Source organism: Erigeron canadensis, chromosome 9 (genome assembly GCF_010389155.1).
Source record: "Erigeron canadensis isolate Cc75 chromosome 9, C_canadensis_v1, whole genome shotgun sequence".
Taxonomy (NCBI): Eukaryota; Viridiplantae; Streptophyta; class Magnoliopsida; order Asterales; family Asteraceae; genus Erigeron; species Erigeron canadensis.
This window is the reverse complement of record NC_057769.1, coordinates 35,685,544-35,711,764: the sequence shown is the minus strand read 5'-3', so window position 1 is coordinate 35,711,764 and position 26,221 is coordinate 35,685,544. Positions and strand designations below refer to the sequence as shown.

Here is a 26,221-nt window from a genome sequence, read left to right as displayed (position 1 = left end):
CCAACGCAACGCGTGGATGCCAAGGCAATCTTGCAATATATATGTGATGCGGGCATGATTCAGTGGAAGGATCTAAAGGACGATCAGGTAATTAACACGTATGATCCTTTGGTTTTCTATTTTTCTCCACTACTTTTGAATGAAGTCATAATAATAAAAAAAAAAAACAAAATAGAGAAGAAACCGACACCACAATCACCACTTTGTTCCCCACTCCATCCATATCTATAGTCCAGGGAGATGTTCCCCTTAGGCACCGATTTGGTCACCACGTCCACCCTAAATGTTTGCCCAAAATATCTTATCGAGACCACGGCAATCTGTCCACTAGTCCACTTGATATGAGGTATTTACAATAGTATGTCATTGAAGAAAAAATGCCTTAAAGCTAGTGTACTTATCTATAACTTATAATAATAATAATAATAATAATAATAATAATAATAATAATAATAATAATAATAATAATAATAATATAATAATTTTAAAATTTAATAAACCCGAAACTCCACTAGTCCACTTGGTATGAGGTAGTTACAATAGTATGTCATTGAAGAAAAAATGCCTTAAAGCTAGTGTACTTATCTATAAATAATAATAATAATAATAATAATAATAATAATAATAATAGTAATAATTATAAAATTTCGGTTTTGGTCGTTTCGGGTCCGGCTAAGCATGTCACAGTTCCTGGCTCGAACCCGATAAAAAGAACCTGTTATCTATAGATACCTGACCCCCTTCCCCGATAAGATTGTTTCTACCCGACATGAATTTTCCAATACCGGGTCCGGCTCATTTTTTCCCCATCCTTAACTTTTATCATTTTATGTATCCATTTTTATTAAGTGACTAAATTAAGTGACAATGTTATATATTTGTGATTTAATATAATGTAGGAAGATTCCTCTGTCGATGTTGAAGATGTGTTGCAAGCGATAAAAAAGAAAGAGTTAGAACACAATCCTTGGAAGGTAAACTACTTATCTCTCTATATATAATTACTTTTTTTCATTAAAAACAAATATTCTATCACATTGTCACATTATTACTTTACGGAAGGTAACTAATCTCTCTCTATATAATTATTCTTTTTTTCTTTTTTTTTTTAACTAAAAATAAATATTCTATCACATTGATTTTACAGATTGAATTCTCAATTGGATTAAAATTAATAGTCAGGATTATAATTGGTGATGATTCAATTTTACCTAGATCAACTAATAGAAAATTTTTTTTACAAGGATTAACCTACATTAAAAGAATTCCGCTCCACCCAACTAATAGATCTTTTTAATCATTATGTAATTTCGAAAGTAGCCAGGTACCCGTACGTTACGGCGGAACCTGTTAAAAAGTGGTTGTTAAGCGGAACATTGTAGAGTACAACAAACAATAATACGAAAATAATTATACCAATAATATGGAATAACACGTTACTTGCTTATAGTTAGATATTATCGATACCATCTTTCAAAGTACGAATTGTTAACCAGAAAAAAGAAACAGAAATACACTATTATAATATAGAGTATTGCATTTTACCTTAGTTTTAATTCATATCCCAAATTAAAAAAAATCTGCTTATTAATACGAATGCATCTACTTGAGCCCAACAAAGTCAAACCTGTAACCTATAACAACTATTTAGAGAGCGCATAATCACTACCAAACATTTCCATGGTCACATTCCACCAAAAGCCAAATTTCCAAAGCCACGACAATCCATTATCCAAAACCTATTTATCATTATATGCGGCATCTATACAATATATACACTAGATTTTAGGCCCGTGTTTAATACACGAGGCTTACGACGTTATCAATATTAGATGTTAATTTGTTATAATCTAAAATTAAATATACTATTTTGAGTAATTAAAAATTGATCAATATATATCAACACTTTGATTTTTATATTGAACAATATTTTTTAAAAATATGTTCATCAAAGTTGTTACTGTGGCGATATTTGAATATTACAAAATATAATATGTCTATCGAAATTGTAAATTGTGATATACTTGGCGATATTTGAACATTAGAATATCATAATAGGCCCACATAAAGTTCCCAGATCACAAGATAATCAAAATACTCAAATAAATCAACCCAAATCATAGAAAAACGATTCAAAATAAATCAACCCAAATCATAGAAAAACGATTCAACCTTTATGCAAAGTATTTGATGGTGCAGATATATACCTTTGTATTGAAGAACATGTCTACATCCCATATTCTAAATCAACAGACAAACTTCTCTTTAAAAAAAAAAAAGAGAGAGAGAGAAAGAGAGAGGGGGGAGTGGTGGTGATTTGTCGTGGTGGTGCCGGAAAAACGTGGTGAAGTCATAACGGATTTGGAGAGAGAGCATGGGGGAATGACAGTATGTGGTGGCGAGAGAAAGAGATATGGTGGTTGCGGTGGATTATCAATTATGTGAACGTGAGGTAAGTTGAATATTTCCATCTACCTAAAAAACATGGACATGCTTCCTAACTCATGATACAGTTCCAGATAACAATTCATGGTTCATATATCGGCTTTAAGTAACTCACACTATTGTCGCTTAATGTACTTGCAATAAACCTCAACCAAGGATGCTAAAAGTCAAATAGTTCAGAACAAAATAATGAAACCATTTCGTATGCTTCAAGTATGTAAAACTAACAAACAGAGATCAAGAAACCTGAGAGGGTAAGCTTACAGCTATACCAAGCAAATTAAAACCTTTCTGATGCAAATCATCGAACTTTTCCTGCAACATAAAACAATGCTGAACTTTCAAACTCGCACATAGTACAAACTCAGGATCATACATATTCACCAAATATATATAAAGAGATAGAGATAAAGATTAATGATATACAGTTTTTAGTTATATTGTTAATCTAATTATAAACCATGTGGCATTATCTAGCTTATTAGTTCTTGCTTCATCACCAATATACATATAAACTTTTACTGTCAATTGCTTGAGTATTATGAGAAGTCTTTTCTGGTTTTATTTGCATGTGTTGGGTATGAATATTTTTCATTGACAAGCCGGTAGAGTTTTTTCTAATTTCTGCTTGATCACATCTTGCCCGGTTGCTCGAAATCTAACAAGGTGTGGGATTAAATGTCAAAAAAAAAATCATCTTAACATATACTCTCTCTCTCTCTCTCTCTCTATATATATATATATATATATGCATATATTTGTAGATGATTATCATTACTTGTAATATATATGGATTTGGGTTAAGGTGATCATGGAGATAGAAGTTATCCTATTTCTTTTATTTGAAGACCCTAAGACGTTAAATAAATATGAAACTTGTAACAACAAATCAGAATCCAGATTAGATTGCTAACATCACATAATTTATAAATTCTCCATTATTTTGTAGCAAAGTAAAAGCTACACGACTATTTTTCTCTCATCTTATCACAATAATGTTACGCATGCAGGTAAAAAAGTTGGAACACTTGAGAATTAGTCTCAGAGACATACAGTTGGCCACCAATGATTTCTCCGATACATTTAAGATTCGTTATCACCATCTTTATTATGCTTACAAAACAACATTGGAATGTGTTGATCGAGAATATCTTAGCTCAATAGAAGGGAAAAATATCGGTGAACTACCCAAGAGACGCTACACTGTAAAGATAATGTGCGTCGAATATAGTGAACATTTGTTGAGTGAAATTGAAATTATCAGCAGTTGTAAGCATCACAACATAGAATCGTTTCTTGGATTTTGTGATGAAGGTCCGGAAATGATACTTGTGTACGAGTTTATTTCAGCTAATCACCTACAATATAATTTGGAAAATCATAATCTTACATGGGGAAAGCGTGTGAAATTGTGTCTTGATATAGCACATGGACTGAATTATCTTCACGATGAGATGGAAAATCAAATGACAATAATACACGGTGATCTAGATAGTTTTAAAATTGAGTTGGACGATAATATGGAGGGAAAGATTGTAGGATTTGGATCCGCAGTATTCCTGACTGCAAATCAAGATGAGGACACCCTCGGTTCAGAACATGCTAAGACAAGAGAATCAGATGTATATAGTTACGGTTTGCTTATGATAGAAATCCTATGTGGAAAGTTCATCAGTATGATAACATCAGCAGAAGATGATAGCTCTGATGATATTACACCAGGGCAAATGGTACGACAATGGGTTGACAAGGGAACAACAAAGAGAAAGGTGGCCCCAATAATAATGGAAGAAAATGCTGAAAACAAATCTTTTCTAAATAAAGGACCCAACAAAGATTCTTTGGATACTTTTATAAAAATTGCATGTCAGTGTTTGGTAGAAACACAAAATCAGCGTCCAACAATGAGAGTTGTCATCCAGGAACTTGAGAAAGCATTATCCTTTCATGTAAGTCGATTTCTTTTTATTGTCCCATGATAATAGTCTCCCAGTAAGTTGATTTACCACCACCTTGAAATGAAAGCAGAATTTATATCTAATATATACTGCTGTTTTAATGGTAACCGCTTTTAAAGAAAAGGTATGTAACAACTAACAAGATTATCCCCAACGAGTATCTTTATTAACCATGTTAGATCTATCATCATGGGCTAATTAATTGAATTATTTGAATATATGCACATACCTGACTAATATCTTATTTGGTTTAGGGATTTACGGTCCAGTTAATCGGATTTCTCAGGGCCCATAGATGAGTCTATACAGTAGGTTTACGATTAACTATCAAAGCAAAACAAATAAAATAATCATATTAACTTAATATATTTTTACATCATGTTAAGGTATAATTATACATTATACATCCTTAGAGGGCTAATTGTGTGTTTTAGATTAGCTCTTAAATAATGTATAGAAAGTTATGAACCCATGTAATTAATAGTTCATTGGTCTCAATGAAAATGAAACCATCAAATCTTGTATCACCTGTTTTATATACACTATCGTTATAAAAAATAGATATGATTATCTTTTATGTGGTTATAGGCCCTATTGATTTGTTTCTTTTAGCTAGATATTAATATCTTAATTCGCTTCTCTCATGCATCATGATTAATAGGAAAACAACAAAGATCCCTACAGACTCTCATTTGAAGACATAAGATTGGCCACACAAAACTTCAAGCGTGAAAATCGGATTGGAGTGGGCGGTTTTGGAAGGGTATACAAAGGAGAGCTTACACATTTAAATGGTAATGGACATTATACCATTGTTGCAAAGCGGTTAGATACAAGTCATGGTCAAGGAGAGACACAATTTTACAATGAGTTACAAATTCTTTACGAGTATAAGCATGAGAATGTTATCGGTCTTGTAGGCTATAGCAATGAAACAGATGAAAAAATCATCGTTTATGAACATGCATCTAAAGGAAGTCTTGACGGGTATTTAAGTGATGTTAGCCTTACATGGAATAACCGACTTAAGATATGTATCGATTTTGCAACTGGGCTAGATTTCCTTCATGGACGTCTTAATTGGCAAGAGGCAGTCATACATAGGGATATCAAACCTGCTAACATTTTACTTTTTGATGACTGGAAAGCAAAAATTGGTGATTTTGGACTTTCGATGATAAGTACCATAAATCAGGATACAAACTATGTAATTGATCATGCTTGTGGCACACGAGGCTATTTAGACCCCTTGTACTTAAAATCAGGTTTCTTAACAGTAGAATCCGACATTTATTCATTTGGTGTGGTTTTATTTGAGATTTTGTGCGGGAGATCAACGTACGCAATCTACCATCAAAAGGGTGAGTATCTACCTAGTTTCATCAAACACGTATTTGCAGAAGGAAAACAACATGAGTTGGTGTTCGAGGCGATAAAGGATGAAATCGTGCCAAAATCGTTGACAACATTTCAAGACATCGCCTACCAATGCGTAGACGAAGATAGAGAAAAACGACCGAGAGCAAAAGAAGTTTTATCACAACTTAAGAAGGCATTAAAATACCAAGTAAGTTATCATTTTACTTGCTATATCGCTTGCTTTGATATATATGTCGCATCATTAAAAGTAAATCAGAAGATTCTAACTGAATAAAAAGTTATGTAGGAGCTAAGGAAATATTAAACAATTTGTTTCAAGGAAATTATATCAAGGTTAACTCATCTAATAGGGTTATCTTCAAAGAGGAAAATATAACCACCTTTTATTTGATTATATTATATTTTTGCCCCTTTTAGGCACACGAGCGAAGAAACAATAATAATAAACGCTAATTAAGAAACATTTAAAATAGCTTCGATATATAAAGATATTCATCTTGTTATCTTTATTCGTATTCAACCATGTAATGTAAATTACATATAGTATAAAAGTTTAAATAAGTTGATATTAACTGATATTCTCTAATGACTGATTCAGTAAAATTATTGATGAAAATGTAGTAAGTAAAGTTTAAAATTTGATATTAACCCTAACGTGGATTTAATTTGTAATTATTTCAAACTAAAAGTTTGTCTTGGCACTTGTTGAAATTAATGTGTTAATTAACTTATATTTCAAATTTTAGAAGATGATAGATGTTACATAATCGAGTAGTTTTTTAAGCCAATTAAATAGGCCAAAGGATTTCTAGTAGTCATTAGAAAAGCTTTTTTTCATATAACAGTCTAACAGACTAACACACAACTAGGTTTGATTAGAAGTTGAAGCCTATGTCTCTAGAGACAGAAGTCAATGGTTTGATCTACATGCCAGCTTCGCTGGATGTCATTTTTCTATCTTTGGTGGAACCTAGAAACAACCCTTCTACCTTTGGTAGGGTAAGACTGTCTGCATCTCAATCTCCCCCATACACCGTCGAAGACGATATATGGGACCCAACACCCGTATAAGACGGCATTGGGAGTTACTTTACTTTACTTTAAGTCTAACACACAACAACAACAAAAAAAAATACTCAATCTCATTTAAACTAGGGTTTGAATATATAAAATGTAAACAATTATACATTATCATCCGAAAATATAGAGATTGTTTATAAAAACACCTATAGCAAATTGAAAATATGTGGAAGAACTAGAGTGTCGGTTTAAGCTTTTTGGTAACCTTGAACGAGATCAATTTTGGGGCCTAGTTTATTAGCATACAAAGTAAAGTAAACGGAAAAAAAAAACGTACTAGCTGCTAGAGTGTTAACCGCTGTTGATGTTGTTAATGCTGCTAAGCTGCTGGTCTACTGGCTGTGGGCTGCAGCTGTTGTGCTAGAACCCAACAGGATAAGTTGACAAACATTTATGATGTAAGCTAACTTATTCCCTATTTCTCATAACTAAATGAGTACTAACTTATTGTTTGTAGCAACTTAACCTTATAACCAACTAGAAATTAATCAAGGCAGAACTAAATAACTTGAAACCATCCAAATAAATTCAAAGACAATAACGAACATGCGATCAATTAGCAAGCAGGTAGCTTAAATAATGCAAGTTATCCTCTGAACATCAAGCATTGGTCCTAAATAACTTCAAACGTAATAAATAATGTGTATGGAAACTAGAAGTCACATATATACCTTCAAATTTCTAACTTGATGGGGGCAATCAGCAAGAATAAAAACAACATCTCCAAGCTTTTGAACAAAAATCCAAGGTTCAGTTCCTAATGAGATCCATTGGAATGAGCAGAATCGGAAGATTAATTGCACGTTTTTCAATTTTCAAGGAGGCGGATGAAGACTTCGAGGGAGGCAGCGTCTTCTAAATTCTAACTTCTGTCTTTTTTTTTTTAAATCAATTTAGGCGAGTTTTTTTTTTTATATCCGGCTGCTGGAAGCCTGAAAGTTTTACTGTATGCAAAGGATAGTATAATAATTGGGGCCTTTTGTTTTTGTTGGCCCAAAACATATGCTTGACCCCATAAATAACTGGGCTGGCCCTGGGCAGAATTATAGATGACATGCAAGTTTGTATGTTTTTGTCACTTTATGCAACAACCATTCACAGTTTCACACATAAGATAATAAGAATATTATATAATATTGCATAATTTTGATTTTTTCTTTTTAATATGTACATAATTTTAAGTTATCATGATGTTCTCACATTACTTTTTTCCTATGTAATTTAAATAAATAATTACTAGTAAATGATTTATGTGAACTATGTCTATATATCAAGTTAAACGGTGTAAATGATTTACGTGAATTATAAGTGAAATTATGTACAGTACATCCCGTATGGCCGTATGCCATATCTTGTGAACACAGAAATAAATTTGGTGTTATATTTAGTTACTCTAAAGAGAATTTTTTTTGAACAGGACTAGATCGACTTTTAACCGGTGTGACAATTGAAATAATAATTAATCTAAGACCATAGGGCCAACCTAAGACCGAGGGTCGTTTATTTGTACTCCATAAGGCTAGAGGGAGCACCTCGTCACTCCTCCCTTCCTCTCCCCGGTTTTTCAATAGGTACCTCCCTATTGCAAAGAATGCCTCATCACCCCTCCCTACTATTTTCTATTTTATTTAAACATATAAAGATAAAAAAGAAATAAATAAAGAAAGAAAAACGAAGAAAAGACAAAAAACAATAGGCAGGGAAATCGGCACCCCCCCAACCCTCCCCACCCTACTGGTACCGGTTGGACGGGCCGGTATTCAAACCGGTACCTACTCGCTGCCTATGCGCTACGTCCAGCCTAATAAAGCAAATCCCTTCCCCCTGTTAATTATTTCTGTATTTAAAATACCTTATTTGTCATTGGACATTTTTTATTCCCATAATACCCTTTCCTCCCCAAAATCAGGCACGCTCCAACCACTGTCCCTCTTTTGTAACCCGCGATTTTGTTAACGCTGATATGAAAATTACTATCATCAACCGTTGTCACTTCCGCCCACCGCTGCAGTACACCGCCGCTGCATCGCACGAGTATCGATCTAGTTGCATAAAATGGCAATTTGTTAAAATTTCATTACATTTTCTTTGCAATACCCCTGAATAATTTTTTTATGGTGATTACATAATCCTATTTTTAAGATAACTACCATTATACTTGGATAAAAAAAAAAACTTAGAATTTTTATATATTTATGTTTTCCTTAATTGATTCATTTTATACACATGGGGATAAAAGCATAGGGGCACAAACACGCTAATAATTACGGTACAAGAAAAGAAGAAGATATATCTCGATGTCAACAACTCTAACATGTTCGACAAAAAAAAAGTTCTTCAAACCGAAGGGAGTAGCACCAACTTTGCCCGACTCTCACCTTTTGTCACTAAAAGTCGCCCCCCCACACCACCCTCTGCCTGACTCTTCCTTTGCCCGACTCCTACAGGTCGCCCCTCCCCTCTTTGACTTTTGCGTGGATCAAGAATATTCCTTTTTTTATTATTTTTTTTCTCTTCCCCCGCTATATATATCCAACACTTCCTTACCCCACATGCCACATGTCCACATGGTGCAAGTCACCTTACTCTTCAAAATTTACTCATTTCCACCTTTTTTGGGGGACAACTCTTTTTACCTCACATGCAACATGGCACAAGTCGCACCACCTCCCTCTTTCTCCACTCCTTTTAGTCTTAATGGCATCTTCCGAGATACAATAATGGACTGGAATTTTTTTCTTTTTCCGCGTCATTTTATGGTGTCAAACTTTGTATTCAGTTTCAAATATTCTGTTTGGAAGTGATCAGATGCTTCTATAGTTAAGTCCTTTAAAGACTCCATTATTGTGATCAAATGTGTTTCCGTTTATTTTGCCTAAGGTGTTAAATGGTACAAGTTCAACATATGTGTTTAGTAATGTTTATCTGAGTATAATTTAAGCTGGGAGACTAAATGTGTAGATGTCTAAAAGATAATGAGGCTGGAGGGCTAAAGGTGTGCAAAAAGAAAACTTGTAATTAAAGGTCAATTGTGAAAGAAGTAGCAGGAGTTTCTACTTAATTGCTGACAATTTGTTTATAAAGACTAGAGTGAAGGCCCGTGCGTTGCACGGCCGGGCTTCACGGGTTGTTTTGTACGTTTATAAGATTGTATTATTTTGAGGTTTCTTATCGTTAAGTTCGAGTTTGATGTCGGTGTGCGTGTTGATGAGCTGAGTTTGTTGCAATTGAATGAAGGTATGGAATGTACATATCTGAAGACATGAGTGATGATGATCTCTGATATGTGACGGTTTCAAATTGGGTAATAGATGTCCAGTTTCTTCCTTTTAGTTAATGTTTGTAAATGATCCAACAATTAATGTTTTTTTTACACATTAGATTGTTCTGTATGCAATGATAGAGTGAAGACTCGTAAGATGCACGACTCTATACCACTCTAAACCCAATTACGATATGCCTAATCTAACACCAAAAAAGGATAGAAAATACCAATATTTCATTCCATACAAATCATAAATCACAAAAAAAAAGATTAGAGAAATATATAGGCAACATGATAATGCATAATATCGAACGATGCACATATGATATCGAAGATACAAATGAAAGATCATCGCCATCAACTAACAGAGTCGAAGAAGAACTCGATAGACAAAGGTTATTTTAGTTTTACACAAAAGAACCGGGGATGGGGTATTAAAGGCGCACATAAAAGACGAAAAAAACCACAAAAAAGTTAAAAGCATACTCGTAAGACATGGCTATCATGGATGTTAGAATAAGCGGATAAATACAATATATTCCATCTTTCTTCTGGATAATTGGATCCCCTAAATCCCCCCACAAGGTCGCTTGTACCTCCCTTTGAACGAACAACTTTTGACATGATCAATCCTTTTAAGAGTAGCCACACACAAATACAATGCATATCGTAACCACTTGCAACCATTTTATACCTATCATTTGGCTGATCATTGAAGAGCCCCTCGTAAATAATATCACAATTAAGACAAACCTTTTCATACCCAAACGGTGTAGATAAGTGAAGAGTCTCATTTAAAGAGCGTTAACTTGCTTATTATTTAAATTATATATTTGTTTGGTTTGTTTGTGCTTATTAAATACTCGTAATATTGCTACAAAATAGCTTGTTTATTTGGTTGCTTGATTTATAACTAATTACACAAACTAAATGCAGTACCCCGTTAGATTGATGTAAAATAGCTTCATGTAACTCAATTTATAGTATATAGATAATTAACCTTATTTATAAGTACCTTAATTAAACCTATTAAGTACACATCGATAAAACGTCAAGAATGCACTAATTTTTCCACTCCCATCATAGAACTTTTAGATATACAAGAGAACAAGAAAACTCCATCATAAGAGAGTACTTGAACTCTCATCCCTCAAATCATTGTTAACACAGTCACTACCCTCAAAGGATTGGATGACGTAAAACCGTATACATAATACGGTTACCAGCAGGGAATCGCCACCCAAATATCCTAATTTTCCTCACACTCCCCCATGCTAGGTGGCATGGGACCCACATAACTCTCTTTATTTATATAATGATATTAGATTGCATTCTAAAACAGTATATGTTAATCGACGTATCATCAATTCTATAAAGAAAAAGGATCATTACAAAAAGAAGAAAAGAACTTGTAATATTTAACCCAATATCATGACGATAGATATAGAAAAAGAGGGTGAATCTGACAAGAATCTATAATAAAACACATAAGCAAAAAATATATTAGCAACAAAAATCTAATTATAACAATAAAACGGATATATATAATTAGAGATTGGATTGTGTTTCTGGTGAAAAGTGAAAAGTAAGATCGATGGATTAGATTAGTGGTTTTGGTGATGGAATATGGTGAGCGAGGGCAGGAAGTGCTTATCATTATTGAGTAATTTACTTATAGTAATAATAATAATGGCATGAAATCAAAAGTTACCTGAACGGTTGGAATCCTCCACTTTTCGCATTCCACTTATCAATTTTCTGCTTCACCGTCCACTTCCCACTATTACCATTACCATCTTTATAATTGTCGATCAATACATTGATATACTTACATTAATAAATAACAATCCATTAACATTAAGCATTCAATAGATCATAATTCATACACATATAAATACATAAAAATTCATCTTCCATCTAATTACCATCCAAATGCATCAATGCATTCAATGACACAATAACCAATTGCAAGAAACACAATTCACGGATATAGTATTACATTGAATCATTAGTAAAAGAGATTATTAACTATCATATTAATGAAATGCTAATTAAACCTATTAAGTAGACACCGATAAAGCGTCAAGAATGCGTCAATTTTTCTACTTGCTTGATAGAACTTTTAGATATATATAGATATAGATACTACCGTTGGTATTACCGTTGAGATGGTCCATCATGATATAAATACATTCGTCTTCATCAACCAAAAGTCAGACAAGCAACGATGTAGTCATCAACTTTATGCTCCTACTATCTTTAATATAATTTCCTTTCTTAATTTATTTTATATTTTTGTAATTGATCTCTTTGTGATGAGATTATCTAGATAACATTATTATTGTAATAATAACTCTCATTTTAATTAATAAAAGCAAATAATCGGCCGACTGCTCTTGTTTAATTGTTTGATTGTTGACGGATTAGATATAAGAATTGTTAATCTTGAAAAGCTTTCATAAGGCCGTATTCAGTTTGTTGTAATGAAATTAACTTGTATGAAATGATCTTAGAAATAATTATGTTTTCCATATAAAAGTCAGAGATCATAATTAACTTTCATGTACGTAATATGTAATTTTAACAACTTAGACCCAAGGCTCTTATAAAACAGATCAACAATTGGATTCTCTTACAAATTAACCTCCAAAGCTGGAATTCTCTGCGAGTCAAAAAAAGTAAGAACACGGCAAAAACATGTAAAATCTAGAATAATATCAATGCTACATGCCCAATGATCCTGAAAACATACAAAATCAAATTGGTCTGTAGATCAGATTTAAACGAATCAGGCACACATAAAATCTACTCAAAACAAGCTACATCATATCTGAATACATATTCTAGAAACATATATGCCTCAAATTGGTCAATACTGTCTGAAGGTGAGATTCAAACGACCCGGGCACATACATGTTTCTTCTTGCAACAATGAGGGAGCGGTATCAGAATAAATAGAATGTACACCATGAAATACTTGTCTTCACTTCCAACCGAACATTAAAACATCTCCGGCCTGATTCTAAAATCACTTTATCTGCTTTTTCGTTATCCCTGTATATGAACACACACTGCAGAGTCACCTATCGAGAATGAGTAATCCTTTTTTCATCTTTGTCCTGAAGCAGCAAAGAACCAAGTAATAATATTCCACACAAACATAGTAAGCCTTTTTACGTAATTCAGTCAATTTACTTGGATAATACAAGTAAGCAATTACCATTCAGCAAAAACTGCAAACCTGTACGGTTTGTACACCGAACCTTGGTTCTAGAACGGGGAGGATGAGGCGTTTATGGTATTCCCTTTCGGTAAGGTGTGAGAACCTTTTGTACGCCAACTATGCGTTGTATGTGTGTTGAGAGTGCAGAGAATGATCTGATTTGTGTATATTGTGTCCCTATTTATAGGGTGAAAGTGTATTGTCCTCCAAGTAGGGTTTTCCCCTATTGGAGTAGATTTGTTTCCTTCTTTTGAGGAGATTCGTAGCTATCCAGCTTCTTATGAGATAAGTGCTGTAACGTCTCAACTCAAATGAAAGCGTAATTATTGAAAACCAAAACTTTAGACTTTATACTTAGAAAAATACGGCCATTTTTCGCGAAAAAATCAAAATGTTGCAATTCAAGAAAAGACACTTGTAGTGTTCTTAAAATGATGTAAATAGAGTACTATATAAGTTTCAGGACCCAAAAAGATCAAACGAAGGCTCGAAAAAAAACAAGGTTCGAGGTCAGTGGAGCACGGCCTTTACACAGGGCAAGAGCCGTGCTCTGTGACACAGAGGCCGTGCTCTCTGCTGTACACCAAAAACCCTATTTTTGACGTTTTTCAATATTTCGACTCACAATCAAACTTTTCCTTATCATTCTCTGATACAAATAAATCATAAACACATTACTTAACATTACAAAAGGTTTCAAATATTCAAGAGAATGTTCTACAACTTTACGGGTCATCCACCCATTTAGTCAAAAATTATCCAAGTTATAATGAGTTACCAAAGGTTCATGCCTCCAAACCAACATGTGCAGATCTTTACATAACCCAACTTCATAAAACATATCAAATTTACCAAACCAAGTTTACCAAAATGACAAGTTACCGAAAGGACTTGTATCAAGAGCCATTAAGTACAATAGGGATATTCCACCCAAGTTACCCATGTGCCAACCTTTGAGATGACAAGAACCTTCAACTTGATCTTCACTCTAACGCTTCTTTACCCTTGCTACTACCAACTCCTATAAAAGATTTAAACAACTAAAACGTAAGCTACGCTTAGTGAATGCATACACATACAATCATAATCATGCCATTTTCAACTTTGTGCATCAAGCACCACATAATGCCTAGCAAGCTAGCCATATCATTCATAGCAAACATCACACATACATTTTCAACATGGCCATGGATATTTTGGCTAGTAGGAATTTACCCACCTACTAGCTCTTACATACAATATGACTAGTAGGAATTTACCCACCTACTAGTTCTTACAAACAATCAAACTATGGGTCATAGGAATTTACCCACCTATGACCTCAAATAACAAAATCATGATTATATGCATATGCACTCACCTCAATTTGGCTACTTGACACAAAAAGGCTACAATTCACAATTCAATCTTCAACACATATACAAGAATAAACATATAACATCTATGAGCTCCATGACTCAATTACCTTACATGAATCTACTTGTATTCATCAATTCTAACACTATGGTATTTGGCTACACAACATTTTTCCAACAATTCAAATTCTCATAAAAGAGCTTTATTTCATAATTTCTAGCCAAACACCACAAGATATGAGATTATTACCAATGGGATTTTCATTAACAACATCTCTTTCAATCAAAATATACATTTATCAATCAAATTTAGTTAGGGTTCTACTTGAACATATCAATAACGAAAATCCCCAATTTCTAGAATCAAGAACCCTAATTTTTAATAACAAAAAAAGACTAGGGTTAGGGATTAAATACCTCAAGAATGAAAGGCAAAGAATTAGGGTTTTCAAATTGAAATTCTTCCCCTTGTTTCTTCCTTAATATTTCGGTCACCACTACCTCCAAGAAAGCCCCAAATTTCAATTTCTAATGCAAATGGAGATGGTTAATGATGTTGTTTCAAGATTAGGATTCTTTAATTTGAGTTTCTATTGCATGGATTTGAAGAAGAGTTGAAGATTCAAGAAGCATTAAGAAGTAGTAGTGGAAGGAGTTGAAGTTTGAAAGAAGAGTGGAAATGTGGCTGACTCATCTCCCTGATAGCCACGTCCCATTTGAATTTTTGTGGGTAAAATACCCGCTAGCCTCTAAAGTTCCAACTAAATTAACCCCTTAACTCAAAACAAAAAAACTAGGAAACTAATTTAATGTCAAAACTACAAAAAGGGTTAATTTTCTATTACCTTAAAATATTGGGGTGTTACAAGTGCAGATCTTCATATTGGGAGAATGTATATCCTTTCCATAATAGTCGGACCCAGGGTAGTCTGCGTAGGCTCCATAGTGAAGCTGCGTGTAGGCTCCGTAGTGAGGCTGGATGGGTAACAACCCTGGCATAGTCACATAAACAAAATCAAATTTGTTGCACCACCTCTAACCGACTATCCGCCCTTAAATATATAATCATAGTCGGTTTCACATTAAATTTCACATTAAGTTAAGTAATCAAACTTTTAGATAATAAAAATTTCATAGTTGAGTTCTCATCAGTCTCCCCATTGTTCTTAACATGAAACTATGCTCTAGTTGGTCCAATAAATTCAAGAACGAACTCGATCTATATTTACAAGTCAAATAACATTTCTTTTGGAAGTCGTCTAGCTCCCGAAACGGGCATGATTCTCACTCAAAATGGCAAAAGGAGCCTTGAGATCTGGATTCCTATCGTAGTCTCTACTGCTCCATCTAAATATTACGAGTAGTAAAACAAAGTCAAAATGCAATTATTATTATTATTATTATTATTATTATTATTATTATTAGATATAAAATAAAATCTGTATATTATTCGAGACATTTTACATTGAACCAGTATATATATGTATGGAAAATGATCTCACAGCTGTACTTATATACAGTATGTTAGTAGTGGTCGTTGAGATATTGAAAAGGGTTATAATTGTTTAAATCTTATTTTATTGTAACATTCCAGCTCTTTTTGGCCTTCTGCTCATCTGTAGAGACACATAAAGAATGAAAAAAAAAAAAAAAAAAAAAAGTCAAACTTATAAACATGCAAGGAGATGGAGGTTTTTGCACGTTATATGTCACACATTTACATTTATTCTTTCACATTCATTTGTTACTTGACCCATTAATTATTGTTCGATCTGCTTCTAAAATATTTCAATTTCGCCTCTGAATTACTCGATCGGCGGAAAAAATAATAATAACAATTACGAGTATATGTAGAAAAATATGGCCTCTAACACAGTTAGCGAGTTCGCTCATTTGAAAATCCCATTAGAAGAAATAGTGAAGGCCACCGATAACTTTAGTGAGGAAAGTATCATCGGTAAAGGTGGATTCGGAAACGTTTACAAGGGGAAAATTATGCGGTCTGGCACGTTGATAAATATCTCTGCCCGGAGGTTAGATCGTAGGTATGGGCAGGGAGACGTTGAGTTCTGGACAGAGATTTCTGTGCTTTCTAGTCTCAAGCATATAAATTTAGTCCGCTTAATCGGGTATTGTGACGAGAGAAACGAGAAGATCATCATAACCGAGTATTATCCCAAGGGAAGCCTCTCCATGCACCTAACCGACACTACCAACCTCGATTGGCTTAAACGAATCGAGATATCTCGTGCAATTGCTGATGCAATACAAGACCTCCAAGAGAACATCGGACAAAGTAATTACTATGTCATACATCGTAACATCAACAGCTCCACGGTTTTATTAGATGATAACTGGATACCCAAGTTATCTGGATTTGAATTTTCCATCAAACATCCAAAAGATCGAAAAAACCATGTTTTTCGCTGTGAAGCTATTGGGACAAAAGGGTATATGGACCCGGAAATTGAAAAGACCGGAGGTGTGACACACAAGTCGGATATCTACGCGTTGGGCGTTGTTTTATTTGAAGTCATGTGCGGCAGAAAAGCATTCGATCCAAAAGACAAAGATATGTTTCTAGCACCATTAGTGAAATTTCATTATGAGAATGATACACTGAAAGATATAATCAACCCTGATTTATGGGATCAAATGGAGCCCGAGCGCGAATCATTTGTACGGTTCTCAAAAGCGGCATACCATTGCTTACAAGAAGAGCGAGCACAACGATCAGATGCGAAATTAGTTATGAAGCAAATTAAGATAGCATATGATTATGCTGACCCTTTTGAACCTGAGGTAATTGATCGATCCTTCTGTCTTTTGTTTAATTTGTTTTTAACATTCATGCCCAGTTAAGTCAATTTTTTTTTATTCTTTTAAACTTTTAGATTTTACATTAACCTTCAATCTTCTTTTATACGAGTATCTATCTATCACAAAATTGAAACAAGATTGTAGTACCTTTAAAACGATATGTAACGAAATCCTAGCTTGATCGTCTCCTTTATTTATTATATTCAAAAATATATTTATTATTTTTTAAAATATAATATATGTAGGAAAAAGTAAAGGTAGTGCTATTATGAATGAAATCCCTCTCAAGTTACAATTTATATTAGTTATTATTATTATTTATTTATTATATTAAAGTTATTGGGTAAAAAGTGTAAATTTGTAATAAAAAACTAAAAAGGGTAAATTAAAGTCAAAGTTAAAACAAATATAAAAAATCAAGAGTTGTGATTAATCGATAAATTATTAGAACAACTGTATTTTAGTATAATAAAACTTACTTTCATGGACAATGAGATAATTTTTTATATTTTTACAATTCTTACTTTTCATATTTTATTGTATACAATACCTCAAATATTTAATCGGTAGTTAAAAACTCCATTGATCGTTACTATAATAATACAATATATCTTATACATCTTTAGTTAGTTTATATATTAAATGAATTAGAAAATCGAAAAAAAAAATTATTATGCTCAAACTTCATTTTTATATATAAAAGAAGTACGTAACTAATAATATATTTAATCAATCCGTACATCGTACGGGTATTAATATTAGTATGTATATATATACTATATATAGGGGTTGGTTATTATATCGTATAAAACAACTATTATAGTAAACACATAAGATCAGATATTTACCTTTAGATCATGATAAAATTGATACACGAATGACAAATATATATTGATGCACAATTAATTTTATGATGCATAGTGATTTTCAATGAAGAGAAACCTATTATTTATTTGTTTTACTTTAATAAGTGTTTTATTCTACCTAAAATCTATATATATATATATATATAAAACAAGTATTAAAGTAAAACAATAAGTTTTTTTTCACGGAAAATTACCATGAATCATTAAAATCATTATGCGTCAATATATATATTTGTATTTCGTGCATCAATTTTACTATTATCTAATAGTCAAAATCTTGTGGTATTTGTTTTATTTTAATATTTGTTTACAATAACCAACATATATATATGTGTGTGTGTGTGTGTCTGTGTGTTCTGATTTAAATCAAATACATACAAATTTTTTTTTTTTCTCTTCACTAAAAATCGTCATGTTCCATTGAAAATTTTTATACATCAATGCATAAATTAATGTAGGATTTTGATGAAGATTTCTCCGACATCAAAGCCATACAATACAAGAAAGAGGCACCCTATCCATGGAAGGTACTGTAATCTTATTCATTAGTTGTATATAATTTGAATTTTTATATTCTATATACTATTTAGCGGGGATGACGGTGATGGGCAACGACGACGGTGATACCAATAGCGGTGTGGTTATTATAAAAATATTTGATACAAAAGAGAGTAGCTTAGTTATTTTAAGGGTTGAGACTTGAGATTATAAAAAGGGTAATGTGGTTAATTATTATGTTGTACATAATTTTAATTAAAGATATTATATGTATATTAGATGAAAATATTTAAATTAGTATATAAATGAGAGAGAAAATTTGGGCGAACACTATTTAAAAATATTTTAAGGGTATATTTAGTAGATGGAGAAAACATTGTATAAGTTTATCATTAACTTAAATATATATTTCATGGGCTGAAATTTTGAAAAATAAAAGAGTGGTTGCAAGATATGTATATTTTATTATTAAAAATGATAATATCTCTAGGCAAGAAGAATGAACGAATTTACTCTCACATATTAGTCACTTCACGGCCAAACAAAGTAATGTCATTAGTTAGAGACTTACAGAGTTAGAGGGATGAAAATGGCAGGATTTGCCGAGATTTAAGCATTTCTTTGTAACTTTTTCATTTTGTATAAAAGTGCAAAAAGTGACCACTTTAAAAAGGAAAAATGTTACTCTTAATTTATAAGGGGCAAGGGTATAGTGTCAACATACGTTTGACAATTTAGTAAGTTTTGACAAGTTGAACGACCAATAAGAACGCGTCACATAGCGTGTTGGTTTTCTTGTTAATACTTGCCAAAACAAGGGGTGTAGTAACCAAATATTGCCAAAAATGCCAATGCCGGAAAAAATAATCGATTGTCGTATTTTAAAAAAAGTGTTCGTTTCTTTTCTGATAAAGAAGTAAACTACATGGGCTTAGAAATTAGGGGTCGTTTCTTTTCTAATAAAGAAGTAAACTACATGGGCTTAGAAATTAGGAGTCGGAAATTCGGAAGTCGAAGACGTCATGACTGTCAACCCTAAGGTTTTCCCCGCCAAGATACGCCCGTTTTTATGAACATTTTGTATCATCATCGCCTCATTTAACGTAACATCTAAAAAAAACCCGATAGTATTAGTCTCAAAATTGAAAACTTCCAAATTAAAAAATAGGTTTCCGGTCAAAGACAACATTGACACTACAAAAAAAGGAAAAAAAAAAGGTCACATAGCACGCCCCCAACGTTCACAAGGATCGGCCTAGTTTAGCCAATATATATAGCCAATGCAAAGTATCGATGTTTACCGATGGATAGGATACAATGAACCAAAGTGCCGATGCTTGCCAATATAAGAAGCCAATGCAAAGTGTCGACTGCACCCTTACCCCAATGACTATTTTAGATTAAATTTGGATGATGATTCGAAAGAGAAACTTTGCATTAGTCGATGCAATTTTATCAATATCCTGGTTACACTGAAAATGTCAAAACCTATTTTTAGTGATTTGTCAAACCCCATACGATTTTTCTTACTCCCTTATAAAAAGTATTGGATTTCTTAAAATTAAGCATTTTTTTTTACCAAAATACCCCTACTTATACATAAAACCCTTATATATCATCCTTTCCCACATTGTCTCTAATCATTACACGCTCTCATCGACCTTTTATCACCCTCCGTTGCCGCCCTCCTTCTCTACCGCCCCCCTCGATCTCCACCACAGCCTTCCTTTTATATATATAGTCATCACCTTTTAGCCGCTGTAACGCGCAGGCACTATGCTCGTATTCATAAGGGGTTATCGATAAAGTAATTTCAACTTTATTAACTCTTAGTCACATATGACTAGTCGATACACTTTTAACGATAGCACATTAGCTAATGACTCAGATAATTATACTCTTATAGCTGGTACCATGTGTAATCTTTTTAGGCTACTCCCAATATGACAAGATTATATAGTTGTTCACATGAGCAAAACTGGACACATCTAGCATCACTTTGCCATCACTTTATTTATATATTATTATCCGATCATATAGTCATGCAAGCTGCATGCAATACTCTTTATCCCACCTATCTGATTGTTACTGCAGGTAAAAGGCTTGGAACACTTGAGAATAAGCCTCACAGACATACTTTTGGGTGCCAATAACTTCTCACCAAAAAATTTGTTCAGAAACAGTCAGGGGATGCAAGAATATTATGGAGAAGTTGAATGTTTTGATAGGGAACATACATTGTCCGTAGAAGAGATGAACAAAAGTAAAATACCCAAGAGACTTTACACTGTAAATTTTAAAAAACTTGGAACTAGAAGTCAAATGTTCAATACAGAAATTGAAATTCTTAGCAGCTGTAAACATCCCAACATAGAAACTTTTCTAGGATTTTGTGATGAAGGTCCTGATATGATACTTGTTTTTGAGTTCTTCCATTCTCACTCGCTTCACAAACAGTTGGAAGAACTTCTTCCTACGTGGGAAAAACGTTTGAAAATGTGCCTTGAGATTGCACACGGATTGAATTACATTCATAATGAGATGGAGGACCAAAAGATGGCAATTCACCGTGCCATAAGTAGTGAAAACGTTTTAGTAGGCGTCAATGGGGGTGTAAAGATTACTGGATTTCGAGAATCTTTGCTTGTGCCTCCGAATCAGGCTGATGACACTATGTATTTCTGGAATACAAATCCTCACTTCAATCCTTATATGGATCCTGAATATGCTAAGACTAGCAAGATAAAAAGAGAGTCAGATGTATATAGCTTTGGAATAGTTATGCTTGAAATCATATGCGGGAAGTCTATCAAGTTGTTAACTAAGGTTAATGACGGTCAAGAACGTGAACTATTGTCCCAGTTGGTGCGACAATGGTTCGACACGGGAATAATGAAGAAAAAGATAACTTCCGTACTTACGGGGGAGAATGGAGATAACAAGTTTTATCTAAATAAAGGACCCAATGCAGATTCTTTAGAAACATTTTTAAAAATTGCATGTCGGTGTTTGGCGGAAACACAAAACGAGCGTCCAACAATGAAAGTCGTGGTCGAAGAACTCAACAAAGCATTATCATTTCATGTAAGTCAATATTATAAATCCGTTCTAAGGTCCTATATATCTTCATAAATAGTTACCGGTTTTCTCATTATGCTTAGGTAAACAATAAGGATAACTTCCGGATGTCACTTGAGGAAATAAAATTGGCCACGAATAACTTCAGTGGTGACAACGTCATTGGAGGAGGAGGTTTTGGGAAGGTATACAAAGGCGAAGTTGCACACAGACATGGAAATGGGAATTATACCATAGTCACAAAGCGGTTAGATACAAGTCAAGGTCAAGGGGAACAACAATATTACAATGAGCTACAAATACTCTACGAGTATAAGCATGAGAATGTCATCGGTCTTGTAGGCTACAACGATGAAACATGTGAAAAAATCATTGTTGATGAAACATGTGAAAAAATCATTGTTTATGAGCATGCGTGTAAGGGAAGCCTTGACAAGTATCTGAATGACACTAGTCTTACATGGAGGAATCGACTTATGATATGCATTGATTTTGCAACCGGGTTGGATTTCCTTCATGGAGGCATTCATGGAAAAGAGGTTGTGATACATAGGGACATCAAAGCTGCTAATATTTTATTGTTTGATGAATGGAAGGCAAAAATTGGTGATTTTGGGCTTTCTATCATAAGCACAGTAAATGAACAAACAGACTATGTCATCGATCATGCTTGTGGCACACGGGGCTACTTGGACCCGTTGTACTTAAAATCGGGTTTCTTAACTATAGAATCCGACATTTATTCATTTGGTGTTGTTTTGTTTGAGATCTTGTGTGGGAGATCAACATTTGAAATTCGCAAATATGAGGGTCGATATCTACCGAGTTTCATGAAGCACAAATTTGAAGAAGGGAAACAAGACGAGGTTGTATTTGAGGCTTTAAAGAAAGAAATCATGCCAAAATCATTGACAACATTTCAAAACATTGCTTATCAATGCTTAGATGAGGATAGAGAAAAAAGACCAAGGGCGAAACAAGTTTTAGCACAACTTAAGAAGGCATTAGCATTTCATGTAAGTTATGATACTTTTACATTTTTTTTGGTTGTTGCTTATGTATATCTTCATCTCACAAGAAGAAAAAAGGTCAAATCTGAAAATGATAATAGATTCGCAACTTATATGTTTTTATTTCTCTAAATTGATTGATTTATACACAGGAAGATGCAAACATAGGAGCAGAAACGAGCTAAACAAAAAAAGAAGAAACTGTTTATGGATGTCAAAAACTCTCGATAACTACTAAGTTTAACAAGCATAACGGTCATGGGAATGTAATGTAATTTTATTGAATGTTTTAAATCTTGTGCTTTTTCTTTTGGTTCAATTGGGTAATTGTAATCTTAGTTTTGTAGAACCCATGTTATTTGTGTTTACATGATTTTTAAGTAGTGGTTCCTTTACTTGTTTTCTGTGTTAAGCTATTGGAATTTTAAAACACTTGTCAAGAATTGTGAGGATTATATTCATTTGCGACTAGCCGAGAGAAATGTAGTGACATGATTAAAATAGTGAAAAAGGAGGTCACTGCAATAGTCTTTGTATTCTGCCATAAGTATCTTTTTGTCAAAAAGTATTTATGAGGAAGTTCTACTTGGAAAGAAGCTTTTGGAAGAGCAAAGGGCAAGATTCCCACGGTACTATTCATCATATCATGAGTTATCGATAAGTTCTTATAGATCCTTTACGTTAAGATTCCAAGGAATTGAAGTGGGCATTCAAAAGATCTGTTACGTTTGCAATATGGATGGATTGGGTAATGGTCAAAATGGTTAATAGGGTCATAGTGGGAGATGGCGGGGTTTAATAGACTCAAACTACTTTTTTGGTCCAATTTATCTTTTGTTAATATATTTTACATCAAATATGATTACAAAGCGATAATTATCAATGATAATAATGTTAACATTTTTTAACATTGATTTGGGAGTGCTTGTTGAATTAAAAAGACACTATGGAGACTTTGAATCTGCTTAACCCATTTAACCAGTGCGTTTCTAAGCTACTCTTGTAAACTTAACCCTTTTAACCCATTTGTTAATTTGTTGAAAAAATTCACTTCTAATATATGCTTTCTTTTTCTTTAGTTGATGAAGAACATAAGTTTATGTTTCCAAGGGTAATAGTTTATTACAAAATAAAACGTTTAGGAGCAAATTTTTCAAAAAAATCTAAGAGATCAGTACTGGTCATTACACCCCTCCAAAGACAGCCTCTATCACCGTATCAACATAATTTGAATAATCCTGAAAAATGCAAATGATGATGCTGTGCGTTCTGCACAGACCGAGTTTCCAACCTGAGGCATATAAAAGTGATCTAAAGTTAATGAAGATATTAGACTATTAGGTATATTATCATCTTGTTTGGTTTGTTTAATTTATGTATCTTAGGGGTTTAAACAATTTTTTGTCGACTCACCTTGTCATGAGTAAATTTGCTTTTTAAGTTTAAGCATGAAAAAAATGCAAAATGCACGTGGTAGAATAGATGTTCTTACAGAAATTTTGACTCGACCCAAGACAAAAAGAGGTACAGTTGTCAATTGGTTGACAAAATATTATTCTTGTAATGCTTTTATATAAACACTTTGCAATTTATACTATTTTCATGGGCTTAAGCAAGAGGTTATCGTTGACTTGGTGGAGCAATGTCGTACATACAATAGACGAGTGGTACACCTGGTCAACTCCACTTCGTAAGACCCGAACTTGCTATTTTCAGTATGTTTTATGCTTTATAATTTCCTTTAATCGTTTCATTGTATTAGTGTCACAGCGATGAATCGCTATTAAGTGAAGGATTAGCTTTAAATGATGATATGGAGCGAGTTCTTGCCAAACATGATTCCCTACTTATCGGAACTTCTGTTCCGTCTGAAAAGTCAAAGCGTGAAACTAGCCTTAGCACCTGTTAATCCTCCTCTAACTGACACAAACCAAACAAGTAATCAAGTTAATACGATATTGGACCAAGGGCCCATCCCACAACCCAGTGAAGACCCATGTACCAGCAAATTAAAGAAGTTGTGGACTCGGTCAAGAGTATTTAGCGCAAGTCATGGAGTAGTCGAACATTTTAAGGATTGTTATTTTATCTTTCATGTAAGCATATTGGGAATGTGTAAAAGCTATAAATTTTAGCTAAGGAAGAAATTAGGCTGAACAGGTCCAACGGTTTGAAAGTAACCCAAAGTGTATTCTTTATAACGGAATAAGTGCAGATGGTTAACCAAACCTGCTCTGAAGATTGGCCCAAACCAATTTTAACTCACTTCTGCTTTATGCAGATCTGCCAATCGTGCTGACGTAGTGGCAGATCTCATCTCTCGTGCTCCTGTTACAACTAATGGAATGTCAACGACTCCACTAGAAGTTTATCCCGAGTTCGATCTTTTGAGTGGAGACGACTATGACTCACCAACTGTTTCTAATTCTCTTCTCTTGCAATAGTTCCAGTTGGCGTGTCGCAACCAACTACTTATCTCAGAGCAACACATTAGCCCTTGTGGACATGTATCCATAAAATAACGTTTCACCTGTACAAACATATTCTTCATCACCTCAAATCCAACATCAAAAATTGCCAGCTCCACCTCGACATGAGTCATGGTCCTCCTAAAATCAAGGGAGTAATCTCGCTTGGAATGGTCATGTGCCTCAACAACAGCAGTCACCTTTACCGGGCTACGGTATGTGAAACATTATGCTGGAACAACATTTTTTCTGTACGTGTCAAAATAAATTGAACAAAACAGGAGCAAATTTATTTCATAATGTACTATATTTCATAAAAAAGTCCTATTGGTTCAGCATCCAAGAAATGACTGTTTTCATGTAATTTGAATATTAAAGGTTGAAAACTGTGATAAAATGTACACCACAGGATCCTTTTGATTAATTGTAATGATGTTTAAAAGAAAATATGTATAAACGGGTCAAACCGATTACCCACTGTGTCAGGTTTTATCACCTCTAATGCAAATCTTCTTGTACTTGTGATTGCTTTTATAGGTTCTACAAATAGTGGATTACCACTACCGCTTTGGGAAGCTCAGCCTGCTTACAATCAACCACTAAGCCCACATTACTCTCTGCTTAATGATTTACAAATGGTTCAACAGCAAAATGATATAGATAAGAAGTTAGGGGTTAACTGTCGTTTTTAATAATTAGTTAGTTAATTACTCCAAAGCCTTCCATTTCCGTCAAATGACCCGGCCTCCCCTGGCTCTTCCACCGTCCGGGCTCC

General features: G+C 33.6%; 4 protein-coding genes across 4 annotated transcripts; all 4 read left to right on the top strand.

Annotated features, from left to right (window-relative positions):
* The first annotated feature begins 2,413 nt into the window (after positions 1–2,413).
* On the top strand, positions 2,414–4,302 carry LOC122583713 (G-type lectin S-receptor-like serine/threonine-protein kinase At1g61360). The gene is made up of 3 exons (XM_043756089.1): positions 2,414–2,452; positions 3,456–4,175; positions 4,270–4,302. Exons 1-3 carry the CDS (start codon positions 2,414–2,416, stop codon positions 4,300–4,302), a joined length of 792 nt encoding a protein of 263 aa, XP_043612024.1.
* LOC122582769 (probable serine/threonine-protein kinase PBL26) lies at positions 4,278–8,053 on the top strand. The gene is made up of 3 exons (XM_043755203.1): positions 4,278–4,394; positions 5,065–5,970; positions 7,647–8,053. Exons 1-3 carry the CDS (start codon positions 4,350–4,352, stop codon positions 7,692–7,694), a joined length of 999 nt encoding a protein of 332 aa, XP_043611138.1. The 5' UTR covers positions 4,278–4,349; the 3' UTR covers positions 7,695–8,053.
* Positions 8,054–16,566: 8,513 nt separating this feature from the next.
* On the top strand, positions 16,567–17,612 carry LOC122583712 (serine/threonine-protein kinase CDG1-like). Its single transcript, XM_043756088.1, has 2 exons — positions 16,567–17,508; positions 17,601–17,612. The coding sequence occupies exons 1-2, from the start codon at positions 16,567–16,569 to the stop codon at positions 17,610–17,612; spliced, it is 954 nt and encodes a 317-aa protein (XP_043612023.1).
* Positions 17,613–21,299: 3,687 nt separating this feature from the next.
* Positions 21,300–23,364, top strand: LOC122583710 (probable receptor-like serine/threonine-protein kinase At4g34500). The gene is made up of 3 exons (XM_043756087.1): positions 21,300–21,974; positions 22,052–22,984; positions 23,131–23,364. The coding sequence occupies exons 1-3, from the start codon at positions 21,300–21,302 to the stop codon at positions 23,161–23,163; spliced, it is 1,641 nt and encodes a 546-aa protein (XP_043612022.1). The 3' UTR covers positions 23,164–23,364.
* Positions 23,365–26,221: the final 2,857 nt, after the last annotated feature.

What these genes read in the sequence shown, in the direction of transcription:
- LOC122582769 (XM_043755203.1), top strand. Translation starts at nt 4,350, where the DNA reads ATGAGAGTTGTCATCCAGGAACTTGAGAAAGCATTATCCTTTCAT. An exon ending in AGAAAGCATTATCCTTTCAT is followed by an intron (nt 4,395 to 5,064) that starts GTAAGTCGATTT and finishes CATGATTAATAG; the next exon opens with GAAAACAACAAAGATCCCTA. An exon ending in AGAAGGCATTAAAATACCAA is followed by an intron (nt 5,971 to 7,646) that starts GTAAGTTATCAT and finishes TGGAATGAGCAG; the next exon opens with AATCGGAAGATTAATTGCAC.
- LOC122583713 (XM_043756089.1), top strand. Translation starts at nt 2,414, where the DNA reads ATGGTGGTTGCGGTGGATTATCAATTATGTGAACGTGAG. An exon ending in ATCAATTATGTGAACGTGAG is followed by an intron (nt 2,453 to 3,455) that starts GTAAGTTGAATA and finishes TTACGCATGCAG; the next exon opens with GTAAAAAAGTTGGAACACTT. An exon ending in ATATTACACCAGGGCAAATG is followed by an intron (nt 4,176 to 4,269) that starts GTACGACAATGG and finishes TTCTAAATAAAG; the next exon opens with GACCCAACAAAGATTCTTTG.
- LOC122583710 (XM_043756087.1), top strand. Translation starts at nt 21,300, where the DNA reads ATGATACTTGTTTTTGAGTTCTTCCATTCTCACTCGCTTCACAAACAG. An exon ending in ACAAAGCATTATCATTTCAT is followed by an intron (nt 21,975 to 22,051) that starts GTAAGTCAATAT and finishes CATTATGCTTAG; the next exon opens with GTAAACAATAAGGATAACTT. An exon ending in AGAAGGCATTAGCATTTCAT is followed by an intron (nt 22,985 to 23,130) that starts GTAAGTTATGAT and finishes ATTTATACACAG; the next exon opens with GAAGATGCAAACATAGGAGC.
- LOC122583712 (XM_043756088.1), top strand. Translation starts at nt 16,567, where the DNA reads ATGGCCTCTAACACAGTTAGCGAGTTCGCTCATTTGAAAATCCCATTA.